Source organism: Mesoplodon densirostris, chromosome 4 (assembly GCF_025265405.1).
Source record: "Mesoplodon densirostris isolate mMesDen1 chromosome 4, mMesDen1 primary haplotype, whole genome shotgun sequence".
Classification (NCBI taxonomy): Eukaryota; Metazoa; Chordata; class Mammalia; order Artiodactyla; family Ziphiidae; genus Mesoplodon; species Mesoplodon densirostris.
In genome coordinates, this window is record NC_082664.1 from 138472974 (window position 1) to 138486398 (window position 13425).

Sequence of the window (13425 nt, forward strand, 5' to 3'; positions counted from 1 at the left end):
CCTATATACTAATGATGAAAAATCTGAAAGAGAAATTAAGGAAACACTCTGATTTACCATTGAAACAAAAAGATTAAATACCTAGGAATCAACCCACCTAAGGAGACAAAACAACTGTGGGCAGAAAACTATAAGACACTGATGAAAGAAATTAAAGATTATACAAACAGATGGAGAGATATACCATGTTCTTGGATTGGAAGAATCAACATTGTGAAAGTGACTATACTACCCAAAGCAATCTACAGATTTAATGCAATCCCTATCAAATGACCAATGACATTTTTCATAGAACTAGAACAAAAAATTTCACAATTTGTATGGAAACACAGAAGAGCCTGAATAGCAAAAGCAATCTTGAGGATGAAAAACGGAGCTGGAGGAATCAGGCTCCTGGACTTCAGACTATACTCCAAAGCTACAGTAATCAAAACAGTATGGTACTGGCAGAAGAACAGAAATATAGATCATTGGAACAGGTTAGAAAGCCCAGAGATAAACCCACGCACATATGGTCACCTCATCTTTGATACAGGAGGCAAGAATATACAGTGGAGAAAAGACCACCTCTTCAATAAGTGGTGCTGGGAAAACTGGACAGCTACAGATAAAAGAATGAAATTAGAACACTCCCTAACACCATACACAAAAATAAACTCAAAATGGATTAAAGACCTAAATGTTAGGCCAGACACTATAAAACTCTTAGAGGAAAACAAAGGCAGAACACTCTATGAGATAAATCACAGCAAGATCCTTTTTGACTCACCTCCTAGAGAAATGGAAATAAAAACAAATATAAACAAATCAGACCTAATGAAACTTAAAAGCTTTTGCACAGCAAAAGAAAGCATAATCAAGATGAAAAGACAACCCTCAGAATGGGAGATAATATTTGCAAATGTAGCACCTGACAAAGGATTGATCTCCAAAATTTATAAGCAACTCATGCAGCTCATTATCAAAAAAACAAACAACCCAATCAAAAAAAGGGCAGAAGACCTAAACAGACATTTCTCCAAAGAAGACATACAGCTTGCCAACAAACACATGAAAGGATGCTCAACATCCCTAATCTTTAGAGTAATGCAAATCAAAACTAAAATGAGGTATCACTTTACACCAGTCAGAATGGCCATCATCAAAAAATCTACAAATAATAAATGCTGGAGAGGGTGTGGAGGAAAGGGAACCGTCTTGCAACTGTTGTTGGGAATGTAAATTGATACAGCCACTATTGAGAACAGTATGGAGGTTCCTTAAAAAAGTAGAAATAGAGCTACCATACGACCCAGCAATCCCACTACTGGGCATATACCCTGAGAAAACTATAATTCAAAAAGAGTCATGTACTACAATGTTCATTGCAGCACTATTTAAAATAGCAAGGACATGGAAGTAACCTAAATGTCCATCAACAGATGAATGGATAAAGAATATGTGGCACATATATACAATGGAATATTACTCAGCCATAAAAAATGAAATTGAGTTATCTGTAGTGAGGTGGATGGACCTAGAGTCTGTCATACAGAGTGAAGTAAGTCAGAAAGAGAAAAACAAATACCATATGCTAACACATATATATGGAATCTAAAAAAAAATGGTTCTGAAGAACCTAGGGCCAGGACAGGAATAAACACGCAGATGTAGAGAATGGACTTGAGGACACGGGGAGGGGGAAGGGTAAGCTAGGACGACGTGAGATAGTGGCATGGACTTATATACACTACCAAATATAAAATAACTAGTGGGAAGCAGCCACATAGCACAGGGAGATCAGCTCGGTGCTTTGTGACCACCTAGATGGGTGGGATAGGGAGACGCAAGTAGGAAGAGATATGGGGATATATTTATATGTATAGCTGATTCACTTTGTTATAAACAGAGACTAACACACCATTGTAAAGCAATGATACTCCAATAAAGATGTTAAAAAATAAATAATTAATTTTAAAAAAAGATGCTTGGTAGTACAGGAGTGACCCTATGATCTCTGGGGAATGCTCTGGGGAATGAGGTTAATAAGTAGCACCTCCCTGAGCCTGAATTTCATTTTGACATGCATCAGCTGCCCAGATACCTCTCAGCCTCCAAGGGAGCATCTTTTCTTAATATCACCAGCTTAGCAGTTAGCTGAACTTTATGTGGTAGTAGTGCTAGATCCTTAATCATATTTATTAAATCGCCTCAATGAGATTTGCCCTTTTGGTCCACATTATTCCCTTAATTTTCGATTAAGTCCAACTTATTAACTCTAGTTGCAGAGATGGTTAGGAGGAAAAAGAAATCAGGCAGTATCTTCATGCTGCCAAAATAAAGGGCCAGCACATAAAACTTCAAGCATTCACTCCTCTTTGTTATGTGCTGCCATGAAACTAGAAATAACTGCTTACTTTTATTGAATTCAGCCAAATACATCTCACCTTTGAGCTTTATTTACACAATAAGAGGCTAAATGTTTGAGCTGATTCTTTGAATTATTGTGGGATAAGATACAACAATTACAACTCTCATTTGAAAGGTATTTTGAAGTTTAGAAATTGTCATGGGGGGGATCATCACAACAAACCTTACCTCTAATTGTTCTGACTTCCCTAATACATTCAAAGTTCTTTGAGGTTGGGATCTGCATCCTAGTAATTATTGTACCTCTGGTGTCTAGTAAAATTTGCAGCTCACCATAGGTGCTCAGCAAATCAATAATTTGTTGAATGAATTAATGAAGGAATAAATTCTGTCTTCATGTTCAGCAAGCTCTAGTCTCTGTTTTTCTTTGGGTAGTCAGCACCGAGGGCAAGAGGTGCTTAAAGTTGTCCAGGCAGGACAGGGATCATTTGGCTTCTAAATATCTCTTTCACTGGGCCCAAAAGGGAACTGTGCTCTAACTGTTATTTTATAAGGCCTCCTTACTCCTTCTTATTAGCTCCTTGAGGACTAGAGCATTCATTAAAATTTTTTTCTATTCCCTGTATCAACACTTGTCCCCCTATAGAAAATATAAGTAGGCACCAATAGACACTTCCATTAAATGGGAAGAATTTTGTAAATTGTTTTAGGAAATATTTTATAACTAAAAGGAAGACATAATATGACTAGTTAAAAGTCTACTATCTAATGACGTCTAATACATACTTTAATTATTTTATTTTGTAATTTATTTTGTATTTCTGAAAAAGAGATAGAAATCACAGATGGCTTCTCATTAATGTATTAACTAGTGAGTTATATCTCTATTTATATACTGAGAAAAAGTGAGACAGATCAAAACCTGAACATAAAGCTTTTAGCCTCTTTACAACTATAATACCTCTTTTAATAAGACTATATATAAAAATGCAAGTATAAAAGTCCAGATTTTTTTAAATGCTGAATATTTGTATAAGACTGCAAATTAGCCACCTATATTTTGGGATTATTATATTCTTTAATCCAAATGCTTCCTTGTCTATTGCATGCAGTCTCAAGGTCCATGCAAACACATTAAATACGATGTGCTCTCAAGATGCAAAACACATTAAGTAGGTGGGTTAGGAGTCAAGCACAGGTAAGGCAAAGGGGTATTCTGAGACATTTCCCAATTACCTGGTTGCTATCCTAAAAGCAAAGAACAATAATTCTCAAAACGTCATCTCCTGACCAGTAGCATCAGCATCACATGGGAATTTGTTAGAAACGCAACGCATGCGACCCAACCTCAGACCTACTGAGCTGAATAGTCCAGGATGGAGTTCAGCAATGTGTGTTGTAATCAGCTCTCCAGGTGGTTCTCATACCTGCTAAAGTTCAGAAACTACCGGCATGAAGTATTAATACCCTTAAAGCAGGGATCTTCAACCCCTGTAGCCCAGAAATTACAATGTTGAAAGTGTATTGCTAAGTAAAATATGACAGAAGTTAATTTCTGTCCTCTCTGATCAGAGGTTGCTTAGCTGAAGACCGAGTTTGTATGGCTAGTAAGTTTTACAGTGAATTTCAATCAGCTACATGCATTCACTTTGGGGCATTCAGATTCAGTTTCTAATTGGCACATCAAATTCATCATTAAAAAATAAAAAGCAATATAGTATGCATCTCTGAAACAAAAGATAATTAAGTTGCTCATTAAAATATGTACATTTTTAGGATAGGTAGGGTTATGTTCCTGATTCCCGACCCTGTTCAGGAAAGTTTAACAACGTGCAATGAGTCAAGAGATTCAATCCTTCTGGGACATATCAATAAAAATAACGTTACTATTATACCTGCTTCGTCTGTTTTGTGGTCAGCAGAATGAGAAATTTTAGCTAAGTAAATACTCCCTCTTCCCATTTCCCCCAAATGTCTTAATAATAGCTAACCTCTAGAATTTGAAGTACAGTCAGTAGAATAGCAGGCCTATGGATAACTATAGATTCTACCATTCAAGATGATTTTACCATCCCAATATTGTGAAGGAGAAGTGCATCCTCTGCTTACACAGCACAGTCATAATTCTTCTAAATCAATCACTACAACACAAGTTCATAACCAATATCTTATGACATTCTGAAAAGAAAGTAAATTTTGGATTATCTGATTTTCATGGACTTGTAAAAATTAGATTACAGATCAAGCAACTACTACAAAGTCCCTTCTGTAGACTGTAGCAATGTTTTTATGAAAGAATGAATACAGACTACGTATTTATTTGCAGTTGATATGTGCTGATTTATGCTCATGAAATAATTAATCTATTAAAATGATATAAACCAAACTATATCTGTTTTACTTTTGAGCTATTATAGGATGATAAAACAATCATTAACCAATACATGAAAATTATTACCTAGCACTCTGATGATTGTTTTGCTGTTACTGTGTTACAGAGGGACAAGTAATACCATCTGGGAACTGTGGTATAAATAATTTAACTTCTAGCTCAAGTCAGTCCATACCACAGTTTGGTTATTTTTTCTGTTTTACTATAGTGATTCCTAAAACTGTATGAACATAAAAAATCACCAGGATGCTCTTCAAAAAACAGACCCTGGACCTCATTCCTAAAGGCTACTTTTGCTTCATAGTTTGTGACTTTTTTTAATTCTTATTTTCTAGAATAATCGAGAGTTTTTAAGCTAAAACATGCTCTTAATTTGTACGCAGGGAAATGTGTTTGAAAGAGACTATAGGAGAAGAAATATAGTGGTTTGCTTTTCTCTTTTGATTCTTTTTTCTAAATAGGGCATTGGTAAAGAATGTGCCTACAGGGCCCACAGGCTACCGTGTGTGCATTTAACAGGGACTACTCAAGTGGCTGTTTTTGGAGCTACTGTCAACGGCATCACTCCCAAGACTGTCACAGCATTAGGCAATGTTTCCTTCTTGGACGCCACACAGAGAGTGAATAAACAAAGGTTTTAAACACCTTTTCTGTTTCCAGAGGGAAAAGAGATTGATCCTGCAAAGAAAGAGCAGTTGCCCCAACAATGGTTGCGTCAAAGCAGCAAAGAGCTGCAGCATCATGCAACTAGGCCTGCAAGCGGCCAGCACTTTACAGATTGTCTGAGAGGCCAGCCACGTTATTGTTAGAAGCCATCTAATGGACACATGACATCAAAAACTATTTTGAGCATATGCACAAGCAATCATTTGTTAATTAGGTAGCAAGAAGTGCACATCCTAGCACTGATGCTGGGGCACAAAATAATAAGAAACTACTAAAAGAAGGATAAAATCTAGTTTAGAAAATTTTCCTTAGCAATAGCAGTCAAGGTTTTATAACTAGTTCCACTGTGAGGAAACAACTGGAAATTGGTAATAGTACAAACACATTGTATTATCATTAAAGACCACTGAACATGCTCATATTAAGTTCTATATATACTTTTCCTATCAAAGAGTGAATTTGTCTTTCTCAGTAAAATCCTTTTTCATCTTTATGAAAGGCCCAAGTTAAGGAACCCATTTAAATACTGCCATATAGATAACTACAATGGATGGGTTCTTCCTATTATTTTGAGATTCTGGAGGCTGAGTGTAGCAATCAGCAGCTCTAACATCATTCTGTATTAATAAAGATTACTTCCATATGGGAGGCTGCCTGTTACACTCAGACTTGGGTTTAAGTCAAGCTTCTTCCTGACATTTCTTCAATCCCTATGTATACTGACAGGGCCTGCCTAAAGCTTTTTCTTAGCTACAAAAGACAAGATGAAAATGGAAAAGAATAAGAGAAAAGAAACGGCATAGGAAGGGAGACAGGAGAACATAAAAAGAGGGTAAAGAGAGGGAGGGGAGGAAAAAAATATTTAAATGTAGGAAAAGAAAGGAGCTAGGGTCAATGTTGTCCTAACAAATTCCATCTTTAGAAGCTTAGACATTCATTTCATTTGTTTAATTGATTTTCCCTTGAAATTATGTATGGAGTTTAAATTAGCAATTGGCATGGAAAGAGTTATAAAGGGAGAAGGCATCCAGCTCAGCACATCTTCCATCATTTTCTACAGTAAAGAAGAGTTCTGTGATGTAGCCATAGGTTTGCAACTCAATTTATCATGAGAAAACCTGTACATTTCAAATTGGCAATTTTATCTGAAACAAGCAGTCAAGTTTGGTTGGTGAACAAACCACCCCATAGCTTTTTTGGTTAGCAGGTGGCTTGGCCCACACAGTTTCCTTTAAATACAGACATAATTTGGTTAACACTCAGCTCAGCAATATATCACTCACATTAGAGTTCAACCACAAAATAGTAATGATATAGTAGTAGCATTAGGAGAAATTTCTGGAAATGTGGCATTTCAAATACAACTCTATCTTCAAATGATTTGTGGTCTTTAAAGTTCACTAAAAGGAGATAGAATTTCCCACAAGAAATTAGTAATTTCTTCACTACTTTTCAAGACAGTAAGTGGACTTAAAGTCTGAATATAAAACATCACGAAAATTAAAAAGGGAATCTCCAGTTATGATCTCCAATCGCTTGTGCTTACCTAATTCAGCACAAGAATTCTAAAAATGAGATTGACGCCCTCAAACTGTGCAAAAACCATTAACGCACTTTGGGAATGAAACCTTATTTCATACAAACTAGACTGAGACAGGAGTAGCAGCAGAGTTCAGAAAAGTTCATTTTCGAAGTTTTGCACCTTCACCCATGTATCCTCATTTGTAGGTGCTTCTCATTTGTAGGATGCTAAATAGCAAGTTTATTTTTCAAAAGACTGAGACTTGAGAATAATAAAAAAGACATCAGGGGAAAAATGTATAAATGTCTCTTGGGTTAAAAGAAACATCATGTGTGAAGAGGTCCCATCTTAAAAGAAGCATTTTCAGCCTTATCAATTTAGAAATGAATGGGATCTTGGCTTTGAAATCAAACCTAGCTTTAAATACGTCTTGCGTACTTACCACAATAATTAGGAACAGTGTAAATAAAACCTTAAACAGAAATATCCCTTCATCCTAGCCACCCTTGGGATTGTTTTACGGAGGGGGTGGCGGTGGGAGAATGACAGCTGCATGACCTTCCCTTGCAGTACTGTCTCCAGTCCTCAATCCCCCAGATGCTCATGTCAGTTTGTGAAATACTGCGGCAGCTCAAGGCAGGTGCCCAGTTAGTATTTCACAGTCTACCTGATCCAAACAAGCAAATGAGAACAAGTAGGAAGTGCAACTGTCTTTGAGTTTGGAGGGGAAACAGTCATAAGACGTGTACTATCACAAACCTCATAAAAGAATCTTTCTCCTTCCTTCTTCTACTCATGGAATTGCAGGTCAGAGATGTTAGACAAAGACACAACACATTACAGACACTACACAACACAGTTTTGACAGGTTTTTGAGATGTGAAAAATAAACCAGTGATACATCAAGAATCAGTAGTGCCACAAAGCACACTGCAGAAGAAAACTGATTTCAAGTTGACATTGTGCAGTATGGTAAAAGACATCTGCAACTGTGAAACTTTACATATCATTAGCATATACAAAAGTATATTTAATAGTGTATATATGACTATATATACACATTACAAAAGGCTATTGACCATCTCCCTCCTCCTATTCACACTTCCGATGTATTTACTGAAAGATTCTGTTGCAGAGTAATGATCACCTTAGCTGTTAATGGTATTTTAGATTGTTAGCATTTCCTGTTCTTTAGCTAAGCCACGTAAAAACTTGATTATGTCACTCTCCATAGCAAAGAGATACGCTGCTAATGATCTCTGAGATATTTGGCAAATGCAGGCATAAAAACATACCCACCTCTTTTCCTCCCATGGATTCAAACATTTTTTCCAGCTGAACCCGCAATTGTTGAATATTGTTCATCAATATACAGGGCTTTAAATAAAGCAAACAAAACAAAAAATACATTAAATTATTGAATGAGTTTACCTTCAATGCGATAGTATACAACTATCACCTAAGTTCAATTCTATTTGGCAAATAGAATAATTATGCTATTTTAAGATTATACTTTTTAACAGTTAAGAATAGAAGAGAGAAAATATGACCACTTTGGGTAATGAAATTTAATAATATACTTAGACAATAAACCATTGGAGACCTATTACTAGGGTTTATTTTATTTTTAGCATTTGTGGCATTTTGTACTTCAAAATTAACCAAATTCAGTTTAGTTTTTTAAAGATTTACTTTAAGAAAAACAAACTAGTTTAAACTATTCTATTATTTCACTGTTTCAAAAGCTAAAACACCATCTGAATTTCAGGAATGCAAAAAAATAAAATAAAATAAAACCCCAAAAACCTTTAATAAATTCTGGCTATTGATAAAGGCCACTGCTTGGTATTCAAGGCCCTTAGTTATACAGCTCCAAACCATGCTTTTCTTCTCCTCTCCCTCTACTGTATTATGATGAACTCTCAACTACAAGAGGCTTGCTTCCCACCTCCCCAACACCTGTGCTTTCCAGACTCTGTGGCTCGGCTTAGCATGTAGGCCCTTCACTTGAACTTCTTCACCTACTTCAGTCATATCCATCATTCAAATTAGGGCCTTTGGTTTCCCAGATCGTATATTTTTTGTCACTCACTTGAGATTGTATTTTTTTTGTCACTCACTTGAGATTGTATTTTTTTTGTCACTCACTTGACATTTGTTTTATTTAACTTCACGTTTGAGTTGCTTTTAACTGTCTTGCCAGCTGACCTTAAATGCACTGTATGTGCCGCTGTGTCTTTTTCTGCTTTTTCTTAGAGTACTGCACGGAGCCTCACACATAATACATGCTTTAAAAATGTTCCTTGACTTGTTTCCATGGAAGCAGAAATATAACAATCATATAAAGATGTAAAGCTTTCTGACAGGACTAGATGTGTCCTCAGAATAGTAGAAATTAATTTATAATGGAATTCAGAATAGTTATGGAATAATTTAATATTTGCTACATACTGATTCTGAAGAGCCAACATATCAAGGGAAGAAAAGAGTGAAAGAAAGGAAAATGGATATGCCTTCCAAGGTGCTGGGAAATGAGCCAACAATGAGTCAGAGAGAGGCCTGCAAAGGACTTCCAGGACATCAGAGAAGTGTTAGCGCTCATCAGTGGAAAGATTTTATTATTGTTTTAACCACATTACTGACCTTTGAAAAACTTTCTATTTGACTCTTAAAGTGACCACATCCTAACTTCAATTTACAAAAATAATTTAGAACTTCTACTCTCTTAATTCCAGGCACTTAAATATTTTCTTTTTTTTAACACAGAGGTTTATCTCCTATAGATTTTGTTCAGTAAGCTGAACCACAATGTTCTACAAATGATTCAGGTTGCCAGCTGTGATGGAGAGTCACTGGATCCAGGCCTAATCCTTTCCATGGCATGTATGATCAGATTTTCAGGGTTTCCACATCTTGACCCAATGTCAACAAACTGAACCAACAGAGCTTTTTCCATTAGGGTATAGGGCCATTGGGGTTTTTTCTTTTTCACTGCAGAGTGGAAAGAACTAAGGAAGAGCATGACTCAATGAGAAGCAGGAAGACTACATGGGTAAAGGTGTTATCACCCTGCTTTTCATGGGTCTAAATTAGCTGGGTAGTCTCTTTTATGATTATTTGATATTAACATTCAAGCTTATCTCTTTTGACACATGTAATAGTACTTTAGTTCCAGCTTTACAAATTAAACCAACCTCCAAGCCTTAATATAATAATTTCCGATAGAAAAGAGCTACTAAGAAGTCAAATGAACAAAGACACTTGGGCTCACTTGGCATGGATTGCCACTGACCTGGGTAAGGCTACATATAAAAAAAGAGATGCAGTTTTCCAGAGGGAGATAAAAATAAACATGAGACTTTCCTCTTTGATTAAGCTTCCCTTGACCCTGACATGTTCAAGTTTCAATTTTATTGAATCAATTTATCAAATCAGTACTGAGAATTGAATTACCAACTCTACCTTAAACCTAATTGGGGAACAACTTTTACTTTAAAGACTTCAGTAGTAAATGAAAAACAAACAAGCAAAGACAACTAAAAATACCCACAGTTAAGGGAACATTAACCTAATTTAGAAGCATCATTTGTTGATGAGTTTAGTTAGATAAAAATAACCTATGTTTGAAGTTAATTTTTATTCTTTGTATATTTTCACTTTTCCCCTAAAAATGTCATAATGTATTTCATTTGCTCTAAACCTGGAACAAAATTAGGAACCTAAAGTACAATAAATATAAAAGTTAGATTTGTTCAGACTATGGCCATTTTTACATGACCCAAATGTATTTTTTTTACCAAAGTATAGTTGATGGATATAAGTTACAGGTGTACAGTATAGTGATTCCCAATTTTAAAAGGTTATACTCTATTAGAGTTATTATAAAATATTGGCTACATTCCCCACATTGTACAATATATCTTGTAGCTTATTTTATACATAATAGTTTGTAACTCTTAATTCCTTACCCTTATATTGCCCCTTCTCCCTTCCCTCTCCCCACTCATAACCACTAGTTTGTTTTCTATATCTGTGAGTCAGCTTCGTTTTGGTTATATTTACTAGTTTGTTGTATTTTTTAGATTCCACCAAATTATGTTTTTGAGTTGAAAAATATTTAAAAAATAAATCAAGCATTTCTGATTTAGATAATGTTGCTTTTCTATAATGTGGAATGTGGAAGAATGGATTGAAAACTTGTGACCCATTCCAAATTTAAGATGTCACAGAAGAAAAAAAAATTCTGTTACAGATATTTTGCTTAACTGTCATCTATAATTCTGACCCTGGGAAAGCAAGTGTTATGGTCATCTCTTAGAAGATGTCTCTCTTTAAAAGTTTCTAGTGCAATTTGCAGATGAAATAGGAATATTGTCATATATATACAGAGAAAAAAAAATAATGTTTCAATGTTCTTGATATTTAAAGAAATCTGTAACAACAGTGATATGTACACACACAAATGTACAAAAGCACTTCTTCAATTTATCTCAGCTGAAAGCTTAAACTAAGCAGCTAACTGATATCCTTTCATGGAAAAGCTAAAATGATACTTGGCATTTGAATGAGAGTCTAAGACTGGTCAAGATATCAGTCATTAGGAAAGAAAAGCATTGAGGAAGGAAAAGTAAGTTCCTGTGCTATAATATTTCAATGACTTTTTTAAAATTTGATTTTGAAAAGTATAAAATATAAAGGAAAAATACAGAGAATAATACAATAAATGCTGATTTATAATTTTTCTCCTTTAAAAAATAAAATATACTATAAATGTTAGAACATAAAGTAGAAGTCTGCAGGGGCCTTTAAGGCTACTTTTCCTTTCTGAATGACAGGAATTAGCCTTGATAATTCATAGCCACCTTTCAAAATCTTCAGTTTCGCTGTCTTAGTAAATCAGAATCTTTTCTGAAATTATCTGTCACTGTTTTGATTTTCAATATAATACTTTTCAAATGTATTATAAATTTAATTGTAGCTATATGCTTTCAATAAATAAATACTCTATCTTGCCTATTAGAGTATTTATAATCAATGGCAATTAGAAATCACTGCTGAGATACCTGGGAGTTTCAGTAAAATTTCTAGGTAGCATTTTCCTTTAGGGAAAAGAAGCATCTTCTGGGACCCTCAAGAACCATTAGGACTGACTTATCTTAATGAGCTGTCAGCAAAAGGTCAAGGAAGTTTCAGCAAGAATTCTCTTTAAGACTTGCCTGATAGTGGGAACTGATTTTTTGAGGGAGAAAAAAACACCCTGATACTACCAAACGTAAAATAGATAGCTAGTGGGAAGCAGCCACATAGCACAGGGAGATCAGCTCCGTGCTTTGTGACCACCTAGAGGGGTGGGATAGGGAGGGTGGGAGGGAGGGAGATGCAAGAGGGTAGAGATATGGGAACATATGTATATGTATAACTGATTCACTTTGTTATAAACTAACACACCATTGTAAAGCAATTATACTCCAATAAAGATTAAAAAAAACAACCCTGATTTTTGTCTTGAAAAATCTAGTACTGACTTTTAAAATATTTTTTCAGTGTTTAAAAAAAAATGCTATAATGTTACTGACAGATTTCTCCTAAAATTATACATGGTGAATAGAAAGATTTTACCCTCTACCATAAAATAACACTGATTATATTCTAAATTAGTTTATCTTACTTCTCTTTATTCCTTTTATTAAGCTGCAATACTGGCTTAGATTTTATCAATGTGTTCTCAATCATCCAAAAAATAAAAGGCTAAGTTAATAATTCAGAGTATACATCACTCCTTACATTAACCATCCTTTTCAATTTATTTGAAAACTGAAAGGCTAAATTATACTCATTTTAATATTGGTGCCAAAACTACACTAGTTGGTATTAACAATAAACAACTTTTTAACTCCTAGGTCCCAGCTCCAGTGTTTACAATGATGAGGGTTTTCAGCTGTTTATATGAGTCTTATTCCTTATCATCATGGAAAACCACAAGCTGGCTGGCATTGAGATGCTCTCAACCTTCCTTTGAATTCTATTTTGTACCAGCTCAGGACTACTAGGAAATTTTCAAACAATTTCTTGAGATCCCTATTTTCTATCATCCTGTATGAAAACAGAAAGTAAACAACTTCCTCTGCTTACTTATTAGTTTGAAGAAGTGGTTCTCAACTGAGGAATACTTGAAAGTAGAGACATTTTTACTTACCACATTTTCCTTATCACAGTATGAACTGAAATCACTTGATACAATTGCAGCATACTGAAGCAGAACTTTATTGATGGTCTAGGAAAAAAACATTGTGAAATGTATCCAGGTAAGTAAAGACCTATATGTATGTATATACAGATATATGTATCTATCTACACACACACACACACACACACACACACACACACACACACAATCCAGGTTATGTTAACTGGGGAAACTTTTCAAATGTCATTTTCAGCTGAACAAAGGCCATAAGTAATGAGTAAATCTACACCCTTGCCAAAAGAAGGATCT

The 13425-nt window shown here is 35.1% G+C and overlaps 1 protein-coding gene across 2 annotated transcripts in view; it reads right to left on the reverse strand.

Moving 5' to 3' along the window:
* The window catches only part of UNC13C (unc-13 homolog C), a 587724-nt gene that overhangs the window by 93854 nt on the left and 480445 nt on the right, over positions 1-13425 (reverse strand). For both annotated transcript variants that reach the window (XM_060095294.1, XM_060095293.1), the window contains 2 exons: positions 13126-13203; positions 8229-8306 (listed from right to left, as the gene is read on the reverse strand). In XM_060095294.1, coding sequence (XP_059951277.1) covers positions 8229-8306; positions 13126-13203 — 156 coding nt within the window. The remainder of the gene's footprint in view (positions 1-8228; positions 8307-13125; positions 13204-13425) is intronic.